At 43.8% G+C, this 12,084-nt stretch overlaps 1 protein-coding gene across 10 annotated transcripts in view; it reads left to right on the top strand.

The window, feature by feature from the left end:
* The window catches only part of STYXL1 (serine/threonine/tyrosine interacting like 1), a 30,700-nt gene that overhangs the window by 16,981 nt on the left and 1,635 nt on the right, over positions 1-12,084 (top strand). For 6 of the 10 annotated variants that reach the window (XM_069569409.1, XM_069569400.1, XM_069569399.1 and 3 more), the window contains 3 exons: positions 2,276-2,421; positions 5,235-5,332; positions 5,883-5,995. In XM_069569409.1, the coding sequence (XP_069425510.1) occupies positions 2,276-2,421; positions 5,235-5,332; positions 5,883-5,995 (357 nt within the window). The remainder of the gene's footprint in view (positions 1-2,275; positions 2,422-5,234; positions 5,333-5,882; positions 5,996-12,084) is intronic. The other 4 variants (XM_069569403.1, XM_069569402.1, XM_069569404.1 and 1 more) reach the window with 2 other exon arrangements.

Below are 12,084 nucleotides of genomic sequence, written 5' to 3'. Positions count from 1 at the left end.
AGGATGAGATGGCTAGACAGCATCACTGACTCCATGGACATGAGTCTGAGCAAACTCTGGGAGACAGTGAAGGACAGGGAAGCCTGGCATGCTACATACAGTCTGTGCGGTTGCAAAGAGTCAGACTCAACTCAGCGACTGAACAACCACCACCACCACCAGATCATATTCTATAAACATCAGTTTATTCAATGTTAGTGGATTTCTTTTTCTTTTTTTCTTATGAGGTTATGCCTAGGTTTTATATTACTAAATATAACAAGTAAGTTTCCGGTCTATGTCAACAGTAAACAAGTATCCACTGTTTTATTACCGACATCTGAACTGCAAGAGGTCACCCAGGGAACCACTAGGGGCATTTTCATTAGTCCTGGAGGCATGCTTTGAGAACAGTGGTAGACTGGTGTGCTTCTTTGGCTGTTTTCCAACTTGTTTATAAGTCTCATTAATAATTGTTTAATAATTATTTTTGTTAATAATTGTTTCTAACCACCTGATAGGTGCTCTAATAATCTTTCCTTGGAAACACTCAAATATTGTAATCCACCCCCCCCCCAGGTTTATTGAGGTATAATCGACGTATAAGATTGTGTAAGTTTAAGGCGTACAGCATGATGTGATACACATATATGTTGCAGCTTCTCCGGTGGCTCAGATGGTAAAGAATCTGCCTGACATGCAGGAGACCCGGGTTTGATCTCTGGGTCAGGGAGAGCTCCTGGAGAAGAGAATGGCTACCCACTCCAGTATTCTTGCCTAGAGAATCCCATGGACAAAGGAACCTGGAGGGCCGCCGTCCATGGGGTCCCACAGAGTCAGACAGGACTGAGCAACTAACACTTTCACTGTCACTTCATAGGTTGCAAGATGATTACCACAGTAAAATGAACACATCCATCACCTCACACAGTTACCGTTTATGTGTGTGTGAGCGATGAGCACATTTAAGATGTACTTTCTAAAAATTTTTCTTAAAATTTCAAGTATATAATACTGTGTTGTTAGCTGTAGTCATCATGCTGTACATTAGATCCCCAGAACTGATTTGCCTTACGTCTGGAGGTTTATAACCTTGACTAACATCTCCCCATTTTCCCCACCCCCACAGCCCCTGGAAATACCATGAGTTTTGCTTTTTCAGAGTTCCACATGTGAGTGAGATCATGCAATTTTTTTTTTTGACTGATTCACTCAGCACAGTGCCCTCAAATTCCATTCATGTGGTCACAAATGACAAGATTTCCTTCTTTTTTATGGCTGAACAGTATTCCATTGTATATACATGCTGTATTTTCTTTATCTATTCATCCATTGATGGCCTTCTAAGTCATTTCTGTATCTTTTGTGAATAATGCTCAAATGATCATGTGGGGTGCAGCTATATCTTCAAGATGGTCATTTCATTTCCTTCAGATATATACCAAAAGCGGGATTGCTGGATCAAACGGCAGTTTTGTTTTTAAATTTTTTGACATAATTTTTTAAAATTAAATTTTGTTTTATATTGGGATATAGTTGCTTTACAATGTGGTGTTAGTTAAAGGGGTACAGCAAAAGTGGTTCAGCTATTTGTATACATATATCCACTCTTTCTCAGAGTCTTTTCCCATATAGGTTATTATAGAATACTGAGTAGAGGTCCCTGTGCTATTCAGTAGGTCCTTGTTGATTAGCTGTTTTATATATTTTAGTGTGTGTATGTTAATCCCAAACTTGTAATTTATCCTTCCTCCTACATCTGTCCCTTTTGATAACCATAAGTTTGTTTTCAAAGTCTGTGGGTCTCTTTTTGTCTTGTAAGTAAGTTCATTTCTATCATATGTTTTTATTTTTTTTGTGTGTGTGTGTGTGTGTTTTCTTTTTTCTTTTGTGGGTTTTTTTTTTGTATCATATCTTTAAGATCCCACATATAAGTGATACCATATAGTGTCTGCCTTTCTCTGTCTGACTTATTTCACTTAGTTACAATAATTTCTAGGTCTATCCATTGTTGCTGCAAACAGCGTTACTTCATTCTTTCGTATGGCCGAGTAGCATTCCATTGTATATACGTGCCACGTCTTCTTTATCCATTCCCCTGATGTTGGACGGTTAGGTTGCTTCCACGTCCTGGCTACATAAATAGTGCTGCAATGAACATTTGGTTAGTCTCATTCACTATCCCAGTCTGCCTTTCTAAGCTTGTTTGCTGAGCTGCATCTCAAGAGACAAAACAGAAACAGCTTCTTCTCTGGGGATTATTATCACAGCCAGGCTTTCTCCATCCCCTCCTCAGGAACTGGATGCCTTCCAGCCATACCCTATTGAGATAATGCCAGGCAGGATCTACCTGGGAAATTTCAAGCAAGCCTGTGACCCTAAAATTCAGAAGGATTTGAAAATCAATGCACATGTCAACATCTCCATGGAGACAGGGCCATTGTAAGTAGAAATACCACTGATTTTTTTAAATATTAGTATTATTTATTTATGTAAGCCTTCTAGTGGCATGCACTGATAGAATTGAAATGGCTTTTAGAAGTCAGTACACACTGGAATGGGATCTGCGTTGTTTTCATGTGTTGCTAGCCTGCTCTTGACTTCCCGGCATGAGCATAACATCCTCTGCCCCAGACTGAGACCCTACACTTGCCCCACAGCCCGTACTTAAATCTCACCAAAAGTAATGCTGTTTTGGTACTTTGACATTCTGATGCAAAATAATCCTGGTTTACCCTGCTTTCCTTGTCTCAGGCCCTCTGAGAAGTGACCCCTCTCTCAGTCCATCCGGGCTACTGTAACAGAATACTGCAGACCAGTGGCTTATGAACAACGGGCTTTCTCATGGTGTGGAGGCTGGGAAGTCCAAGGTGGAGGCACTGGCAGATTCCGTGTCTGATGAAGGCTTGCTGTTGGTTCACAGATGGACGCTTCTTGCTGTGGAAGGGGCAAAGCTGGCGGAAGGGGCAAAGCTCTCTAGGGGTCCCTTTCACAAGAGCACTAATCCCACTCATAAGGGTTTCTATTTCTGCCCTCATAAGCTAATTACCTCCCCAAAGCCCCACCTCCAAATACCATCACTTTGGGAATTAGGGTTCAACATATGAATTTGGGGAAGACATAAGCATTGGATACAGCAACTGTTATGCCTCAGATTTTCCCGGGTGCTAGGGACACACACGCGCACGCACACACACACACTCACCATTGTTCATGGAGCAGGAAAGTTCTTTACAGCCTTGCTTGTCAGCCTGTGTCTTCCCAGCCATGTCCAGTCATGATCACCAAGGCCTCTATTTCCTCTAGTTCCTAATCAAAAGCTAATAAAATTCAGCTCAGAGAGAATTTATATAACACAAGAATTCAGTGAGGCATCTGGTAATAAAAATTACTATGTGAAAATCAATAAATCTTAAGAAAATCACATCAAGGCACTTAGTGAGACTGCTGAGAACAAGAGAGAGAGGGAGGAGAAGCAGATAAGTAAGACATGACTTTCAAAGGAACAATAATTAGACTGACGACTGACTCAACAGAAATCAACGAAAGGGGAATATGGAATATGTCTTTGCAGTCTTTCTGGTGATTCCCCACCACCTACCATTCACAGCATTTGGGCTAGACTTACTGGGGTTCACTAATGGGTGGAGTAAAGCAAATGTGATGGGCTGTCACTTCTGATACTGGGTCACACATAGACCGTGGCGTCTATCTTGCCGTGTCTTGCTCACTCACCCTGAAGGAAGTCAGCTACCATGCTGCCAGCTGTCCTCTGGAGACAGGTCTGCAAGGCAAGGGCCTGATGGTTTTCAGCGAACAGCTAGTGATGAGCCGAGGCCCTCAGTCCAAGAGCCCGTGAGAAACTGAATCCTGCCAACAGTCACATGAGTTCCCTGGTGGCCCAGTGGTTAGGACACGGCGCTTTCATTCCTAGGGCCTGGGTTCACTTCCCGGTGAGGGAACTATCTCGCAAGCTACCCAGTGCAGCCAAATCAATAAACAAATTAAATTTAAATTTCTGATTCTTGCTAGCATATGGAAATCCAGTTGATTTTTATGTTAACCTTGTATCCTTCAACTTCCTCCGTCCATATGTCTCCTCCACTGTTAGGCTTTCCCCAGCTCCCTCGACTGTTCCCTGCCCCTCCTCTTCAGCAGCATGTGTAGGTCTTTATCCTAAAGCCTAGCTGATTGGATTAGCCATTTGTTTATGTGTACACCCCTCCCATCAGGGTGAGAGCTCCTTGAAGCGGGGAGAGGCCCTCTTGGATTCATCTTGTGTCCACTAGGGTCCGCACTATAGGCACTGAGCGAGTGTCTGGGGAAAGAATGAATGATTGGGGATAGACGGATGAATGGATGGTGGGTGGGTGGTCGGGTGGGGAGGGAGAGAGAGAGGAAGGGGAAGGGAAGGACGGATGGACAGAATGCATGCATGCATGCATGGTGAATGGTGCTTGTGTTTTTCACAGCACATGCTCATGAAGAAACTAAACCAGAATATTTTCAGTCCTGAATCTACTGCACCTTTCTGCATGCCACAGTGAATGGCCAGCAGGCTGTATTCTTTGTAAATAGCATTTACCAAGTGCTCACTGCACACCAGGCATTGTGCCAAGCTCCTTGCAGGCGTCTTCTCTTGGAATGTGCCTCATGCCTCATCTCCCTCTTCTCTCTCCCTTGTTCATAAAGCTTTAGCCACTCTGATCTCCCTGATGTTTCTCAAGCATACTAAATATCCTGGCCCTTGGAGCCTTTGCACTTGGATTCTCCTCTACCTGGAACACTCTTCGCTCAGATAACCGCCTGGCTTGTCCCGTCACCTCCTTTAAACCTCTTCCCAACACCACCTCCTCAGGAAAGCCTTCCTGACCACCCTATCTAAAACAGGAGCCCCACCACTCTCCGTCAGTCTTGCTTCCTCCATTTAACATAGCAGACTCATTACATATTTCCATCCTCACCGTCTGCACTGTGTTCCAGGAAAGCACCAGGTTTGGTTAATAGCAATAACATCCCGTTTACTGAGCGCTGTCACGTGCCAAGCAGATTGCCAGATGCCTTACATAGATGAGATGATTTAACCTACACAACACCCCTCTGAGGCAGGCGCTGTTTTTCTGAGAGGGGACCATTTATTTACCCCCATCTCCCTACTCAGCCTCCTCCCCTTATGGTCCTGTTGCTGTGGATGAGCGACACTACAGCCAGGCTCTGGGTGAGTCTGCCCGACGACATGCTTTTCTTCTGCTTAGTTTTGTAGGTGACGCCGACAAGCTTCTGCACATCCAGATAGAAGATTCCCTGGAAGCAAACATTACACCCTTTTTACGCCACCTCTGTCACTTCATTGGTAAGGGGCATTCTTCAACCAGGCCCTAACTGGCCTGTGCCCAGGGAACAGAGAGGGCCATGGCGCCTTGTGTCTATTACTGACGGTGACTCCCAGCTCTCAGGAGAAGAAGGGCGGGGTTAAGCATGGTGCAAAACCTCATGAGGCAGGCAGTGTACCATCAGCACATTTTCCAAATGAGGAAACGGTGGCTTCGAGTGCCCAGGCCCCGCAGCCAGTGCTCACTGGTTGTGGTTCACATCAGGCTACACAGTCTGTCAGCACCCAGGTGCCCATGGGGTGCGGCCTTTCCATCCCCACCTGGGAAGTCAGCCGGTGGCCGGCCTCCCTGGGAAGGAAGCATGGGCAGCTCAGAGAAGGCCTTGCTATGATGACGCTAAACACATCATTTGCCAGGCAACGAAACAGTATCCTAGAGCTGTCACGTGACCTGCCTAGACCGTGGTGTGCTGGTTCCGAACCTACTTTTGGATCCACTGAGGCCAGTCATCTTCCGGATCCTCAGAGAAGGAAGCCACGCACAGCCTCCCACCTTTCCTTCTCTCTCCAGATACTCACCTGGAGCTCAACTCCGTCATCCTGGTCTTTTCCACCTTAGGCATCAGCCGCAGCTGTGCAGCCATCCTGGCCTTCCTTATGCATCGGAACGGGCAGACCCTGAAGGTACGTATTCCCTGGTCCGGGAGGTGAGGTCAGAACTGCACCTCAAAGGAATGGGTCCCCAACACTGCCTCGGGACTTTAACTGACGGTGAGGGATTGAGAGGGAAGGGTCAAGGGCTTTACCTAACATACCACACCCAAGGACAGGGTGCCAAGGGCTGGGGTAGAGGCCTGGGGCTGGGCACCTGGGGCAGGCCCAGGACGCAGGCTGGGCAAGGCTGTGGCCAGCAGGACCACCTGGATGGCCCCCAGTGCTGCCCAGCTCTCTGCTAGTGTTTGTTCAGGGCTCTCCAAGGGAGGTGTGTTTTGGCTGCTGCAATGTACCTGTTGGCCATCTGACATCTTCTTTGGAAAAATATCTATTCAGAATCTTAGCCCTTTTAAAAATCAGATTATTTGGACTTTTTTGTTCGTTTCTTTCTTTTTTTTTTTTTTTTTTGCTGTTGAGTCGTATGACTTCTTTATGTATTTTGAATATTAACCCATTATCAGTTATATGATTTGCAAATATTTTCTCCCACTTCTTAGGTTGCCTTTTCCTTCTCTGTTCAGTTCAGTCACTCAGTCGTGTCTGACTCTTTGTGACCCCATGGACTGTAGCATACCAGGCCTCCCTGTCCATCACCAATTCCTGGAGCTTGCTCAAACTCATGTCCACTGAGTCAGTGGTGCCATCCAATCATCTCATCCTCTGTCATCCCCTTCTCCTCCTGCCTTCAACCTTTCCCAGCATCAGGGTCTTTTGAAATGAGTGAGTTCTTCGCATCAGGTGGCCAAAGTATTAGAACTTCAGCTTCAGCCTCAGTCATTCCAATGAATATTCAAGACTGATCTCCTTTAGGATGGACTGGTTGGATCTCCTTGCAGTCCAAGGGACTCTCAAGAGTCTTTTCCAACACCACAGTTCAAAAGCATCAATTCTTTGGCACTCAGCTTTCTTTATGGTCCAATTCTCACAATCATATGTGACAAAAGAGGAACTCCCCAGGTCATTAGGTGCCCAATATGCTGCTGGAGATCAGTGGAGAAATAACTCCAGAAAGAAAGAAGGGATGGAGCCAAAGCAAAAACAACACCCAGTTGTGGATGTGACTGGTGATAGAAGCAAGATCCGATGCTGTAAAGAACAATATTGCATAGGAACCTGGAATGTCAGGTCCATGAATCAAGGCAAATTGGAAGTGGTCAAACGAGATGGCAAGGGTGAATGTCGACATTCTAGGAATCAGTGAACTAAAATGGACTGGAATGGGTGAATTTAACTCAGATGACCATTATATCTACTACTGTGGGCAGGAATCCCTCAGAAGAAATGGAGTAGCCGTCATGGTCAACAAAAGAGTCCGAAATGCAGTACTTGGATGCAATCTCAAAAATGACAGAATGATCTCTGTTCATCTCCAAGGCAAACCATTCAGTATCACAGTTATCCAAGTCTATGCCCCAACCAGTAACGCTGAAGAAACTGAAGTTGAACGGTTTTATGAAGACCTACAAGACTTTTTAGAACTAACACCCAAAAGAGATGTCCTCTTCTTTATAGGGGATTGGAATGCAAAAGTAGGAAGTCAAGAAACACCTGGAGTAACAGGCAAATTTGGCCTTGGAATGCGGAATGAAGCAGGGTAAAGACTAATAGAGTTTTGCCAAGAAAATGCACTGGTCATAGCAGACACCCTCTTCCAACAACACAAGAGAAGACTCTACACGTGGACATCACCAGATGGTCAACACTGAAATCAGATTGATTATATTCTTTGCAGCCAAAGATGGAGAAGCTCTATACAGTCAACAAAAACAAGACCAGGAGCTGACTGTGGCTCAGATCATGAACTCCTTATTACCAAATTCAGACTCAAATTGAAGAAAGTAGGGAAAACCACTAGACCACTTAGGTATGACCTAAATCAAATCCCTTATGATTATACAGTGGAAGTGAGAAATAGATTTAAAGGACTAGATCTGATAGATAGAGTGCCTGATGAACTATGGAATGAGGTTTGTGACATTGTACAGGAGACAGGGATCAAGACCATCCCCATGGAAAAGAAATGCAAAAAAGCAAAATGGCTGTCTGGGGAGGCCTTACAAATAGCCGTGAAAAGAAGAGAGGTGAAAAGCAAAGGAGAAAAGGAAAGATATCAGCATCTGAATGCACAGTTCCAAAGAATAGCAAGAACAGATAAGAAAGCCTTCTTCAGCGATCAGTGCAAAGAAATCAAGGAAAAGAACAGAATGGGAAAGACTAGAGATCTCTTCAAGAAAATTAGAGATACCAAGGGAACATTTCATGCAAGGATGGGCTTGATAAAGGACAGAAATGGTCTGGACCTAACAGAAGCAGAAGATATTAAGAAGAGGTGGCAAGAATACATGGAAGAACTGTACAAAAAAGATCTTCAGGACCCAGATAACCATGATGATGTGATCTCTAATCTAGAGCTAGACATCTTGGAATGTGAAGTCAAGTGAGCCTTAGAAAGCATCACTATGAACAAAGCTAGTGGAGATGATGGAATTCCAGTTGAGCTGTTTCAAATCCTGAAAGATGATGCTGTGAAAGTGCTGCACTCAACATGCCAGCAAATTTGGAAAACTCAGCAGTGGCCACAGGACTGGAAAAGGTCAGTTTTCATTCCAATTCCAAAGAAAGGCAATGCCAAAGAATGCTCTAACTACCGCACAGTTGCACTCATCTCACATGCTAGTAAAGTAATGCTCAAAATTCTCCAAGCCAGGCTTCAGCAATACGTGTACTGTGAACTCCCTGATGTTCAAGCTGGATTTAGAAAAGGCAGAGGAACCAGAGATCAAATTGCCAACATCCGCTGGATCATGGAAAAAGCAAGAGAGTTCCAGAAAAACATCTATTTCTGCTTTATTGACTATGCCAAAACCTTTGACTATGTGGCTCACGATAAACTGTGGAAAATTCTGAAAGAGATGGGAATACCAGACCACCTCACCTGCCCCTTGAGAAATCTGTATGCAGGTCAGGAAGCAACAGTTAGAACTGGACATGGAACAACAGACTGGTTCCAAATAGGAAAAGGAGTACGTCAAGGCTGTATATTGTCACCCTGCTTATTTAACTTCTATGCAGAGTGCATCATGAGAAACGCTGGACTGGAAGAAGCACAAGCTGGAATCAAGATTGCCAGGAGAACTACCAATAACCTCAGATATGCAGATGACACCACCCTGATGGCAGAAAGTGGAGAGGAGCTAAAAAGCCTCTTGGAAAAAAAAAAAAAAGCCACTTGAAAAAGTGAAAGAGGAGAGTGAAAAAGTTGGCTTAAAGCTCAACATTCAGAAAACGAAGATCATGGCATCTGGTCCCATCACTTCATGGGAAATAGATGGGGAAACAGTAGAAACAGTGTCAGACTTTATTTTTTTGGGCTCCAAAATCACTGGAGATGGTGACTGCAGCGATGAAATTAAAAGACGCTTACTCCTTGGAAGAAAAGTTATGACCAACCTAGATAATATATTCAAAAGCAGAGACATTACTTTGCCGACTAAGGTCCGTCTAGTCAAGGCTATGGTTTTTCCTGTGGTCATGTATGGATGTGAGAGTTGGACTGTGAAGAAAGCTGAGCACCGAAGACTTGATGCTTTTGAACTGTGGTGTTGGAGAAGACCCTTGAGAGTCCCTTGGACTGCAAGGAGATCCAACCAGTCCATTCTGAAGGAGATCAGCCCTGGGATTTCTTTGGAAGGAATGATGCTAAAGCTGAAGCTCCAGTACTTTGGCCACCTCATGCGAAGAGTTGACTCATTGGGAAAGACCCTGATGCTGGGAGGGATTGGGGGCAGGAGGAGAAGGGGACGACAGAGGATGAGATGGCTGAATGGCATCACGAACTCGATGGACGTGAGTCTGAGTGAACTCCGGGAGTTGGTGATGGACAGGGAGGCCTGGCGTGCTGCGATTCATGGGGTCACAAAGAGTCGGACATGACTGAGCGACTGAACTGAACTGGAAAAACCATAACTTTGACTAGACAGATCTTTGTCAGTAAAGTAATGTCTCTGCTTTTTAATATGCTGTCTAGGTTGGTCATAACTTCTCTTCAAAGGAGTGAGTGTCTTTTAATTTCATGGCTGCAGTCACCATCTGCAGTGATTTTGGAGCCCAGGAAAAGTAAAGTCGGACACTGTTTCCACTGTTTCCCCATCTATTTCCCATGAAGTGATGGGACCAGATGCCATGATCTTAGTTGTTTGAATGTTGAGTTTTAAGCCAGTTTTTTCACTCTCCTCTTTCACTTTCATTAAGAAGCTCTTTAGTTCCTCTTTGCTTTCTGCCAGAAGGGTGGTGTCATCTGCATATCTGAGGTTATTGGTAGTTCTCCCGGAAATCTTGATTCCAGCTTGTGCTTCATCCAGTCCAGCATTTCGCATGATGTACTCTGCATATAAGTTAAATAAGCAAGGTGACAATATAAAGGCTTCTTTGTAATCTTTTTTTTTTTTTTTCTGACTGCACTGCACAGCATGCAGGACCTAAGTTCCCCCACCAGGGATTGAACCTGTGCCTACCTGCAATGGACATGTGGAGCCTTAACCGCTGGACCACTAGGGAAGTCCAGATTGCCTTTTTAATTTGTTGGTGGTTTTCTTTGCTGTGCAGAAGCTTTTTAGTTTGATGTAGTCCCACTTGTTTATTTTTGCTTTTGTTTCCTTTGGGTGTCAGTTCCTAAAAGTCACCACCAAATTGATGTCAAGGAGTTTACTGCCTATTTTCTTCTAGGAGTTTAATGGTACCAGGTCTTCTATTCGAGCTTTTAATCCACTTTGAATTGACTTTTGTGTATGGTGTAAGATAGTGGTCCCACTGGACTGAAAGGGAATTCCCAACACTTTCATTCTTTTGCATGTGGCTGTCCAGTTTTCCAGCACTACTTATTGAAGAGACCATTCTTTCATCATTGCATATTATTAGCTTCTTTATCCTAAATTGGCCATATATGTATGGGCTTATTTCTGGGGTTTCTCTTCTGATCCAATGATATATGTGTCTATGTTTTATGCCAGTACCATACTGTTTTTATTACTATAGCTTTGCAATATAGTCTGAAACCAGGAAGTATGATGCCTCCAGCTTGGTTCTTCTTCCTCAAGATTGCTTTGGCTATTTGGAGTCTTGTTGTACCATACAAATTTTAGGACTGTTTGTTCTGTTTCTCTGAAAGATACCATTGGGATTTTGATAGGGTTTATGTTCAGTTTGTGGATGGCTTTGGGTGGTATGGACATTCTAACAGTATCCCTCCAATCCATGAGCATGGGCTATCTCTCTGTTTACTAGTGTCTTTAATTTCTTTTATCGTTGTCATAGTTTTCAGTGTACAAGTTGTTCATCTCCTTGGTTAAATTTATTTCTAGGTATTTTACCCTTTTGACACAACTGGAAGTATTTTCTTAATTTCTCTTTCTGATAGTTTTTTATCAGCGTGTGGAAACGTAGCTGATTTCTGTATATTGATTTTGTATCCTATCACTTTGTTGCTCTGTTTATTCATTCTAACAGTGTCTTTGTGAAGTCTTTGGGGTTTTTATATATAATGTGTTGTATGCCAAGAGAGACAGTTTTACTTCTTCCTTTCCAGTTTGGATGTCTTTTTCTTACTCTAAGACTTGCAAAACTATATTGAATAAACGTGGCAAGAGTAGGCATCCTTGTCTTGTTTCTGATCTTAGAGAAAAGCTTTCAGCTTTTCACTGTTGAGTATGATGTTAGCTGTCAGCTTGTCATGTGTGGTCTTCATTATATTGAGGTACATCCCCTTGATACACACATTTTTGAGAGTTTTTTTAAGAGGCAAATGCAAACTATGTGAACATGCTTTTTATTACCATGTTCTCCAGATATCTTAACACATGGCTACTATTTGTGCAACTTTGCCCTGGGCCATCTGGCTTCTAAAAGGTTAATTTTTGGCCCATGTGGCAGATTAGGGATTCCACTTCCCCAAGTCTACACTTTGTACCAGAACAGCGCTCACCTCTCTACTTATGACGAGAACGCCTTATTCTGTTTTCCCCCGCCTTCCTCATATTCTCCCTTAGTAACTTCTGCCACAA

Source organism: Ovis canadensis, chromosome 24 (genome assembly GCF_042477335.2).
Source record: "Ovis canadensis isolate MfBH-ARS-UI-01 breed Bighorn chromosome 24, ARS-UI_OviCan_v2, whole genome shotgun sequence".
Taxonomy (NCBI): Eukaryota; Metazoa; Chordata; class Mammalia; order Artiodactyla; family Bovidae; genus Ovis; species Ovis canadensis.
The sequence above is the reverse complement of the archived record's forward strand: the minus strand, read 5'-3'. Positions and strand labels throughout refer to the sequence as shown.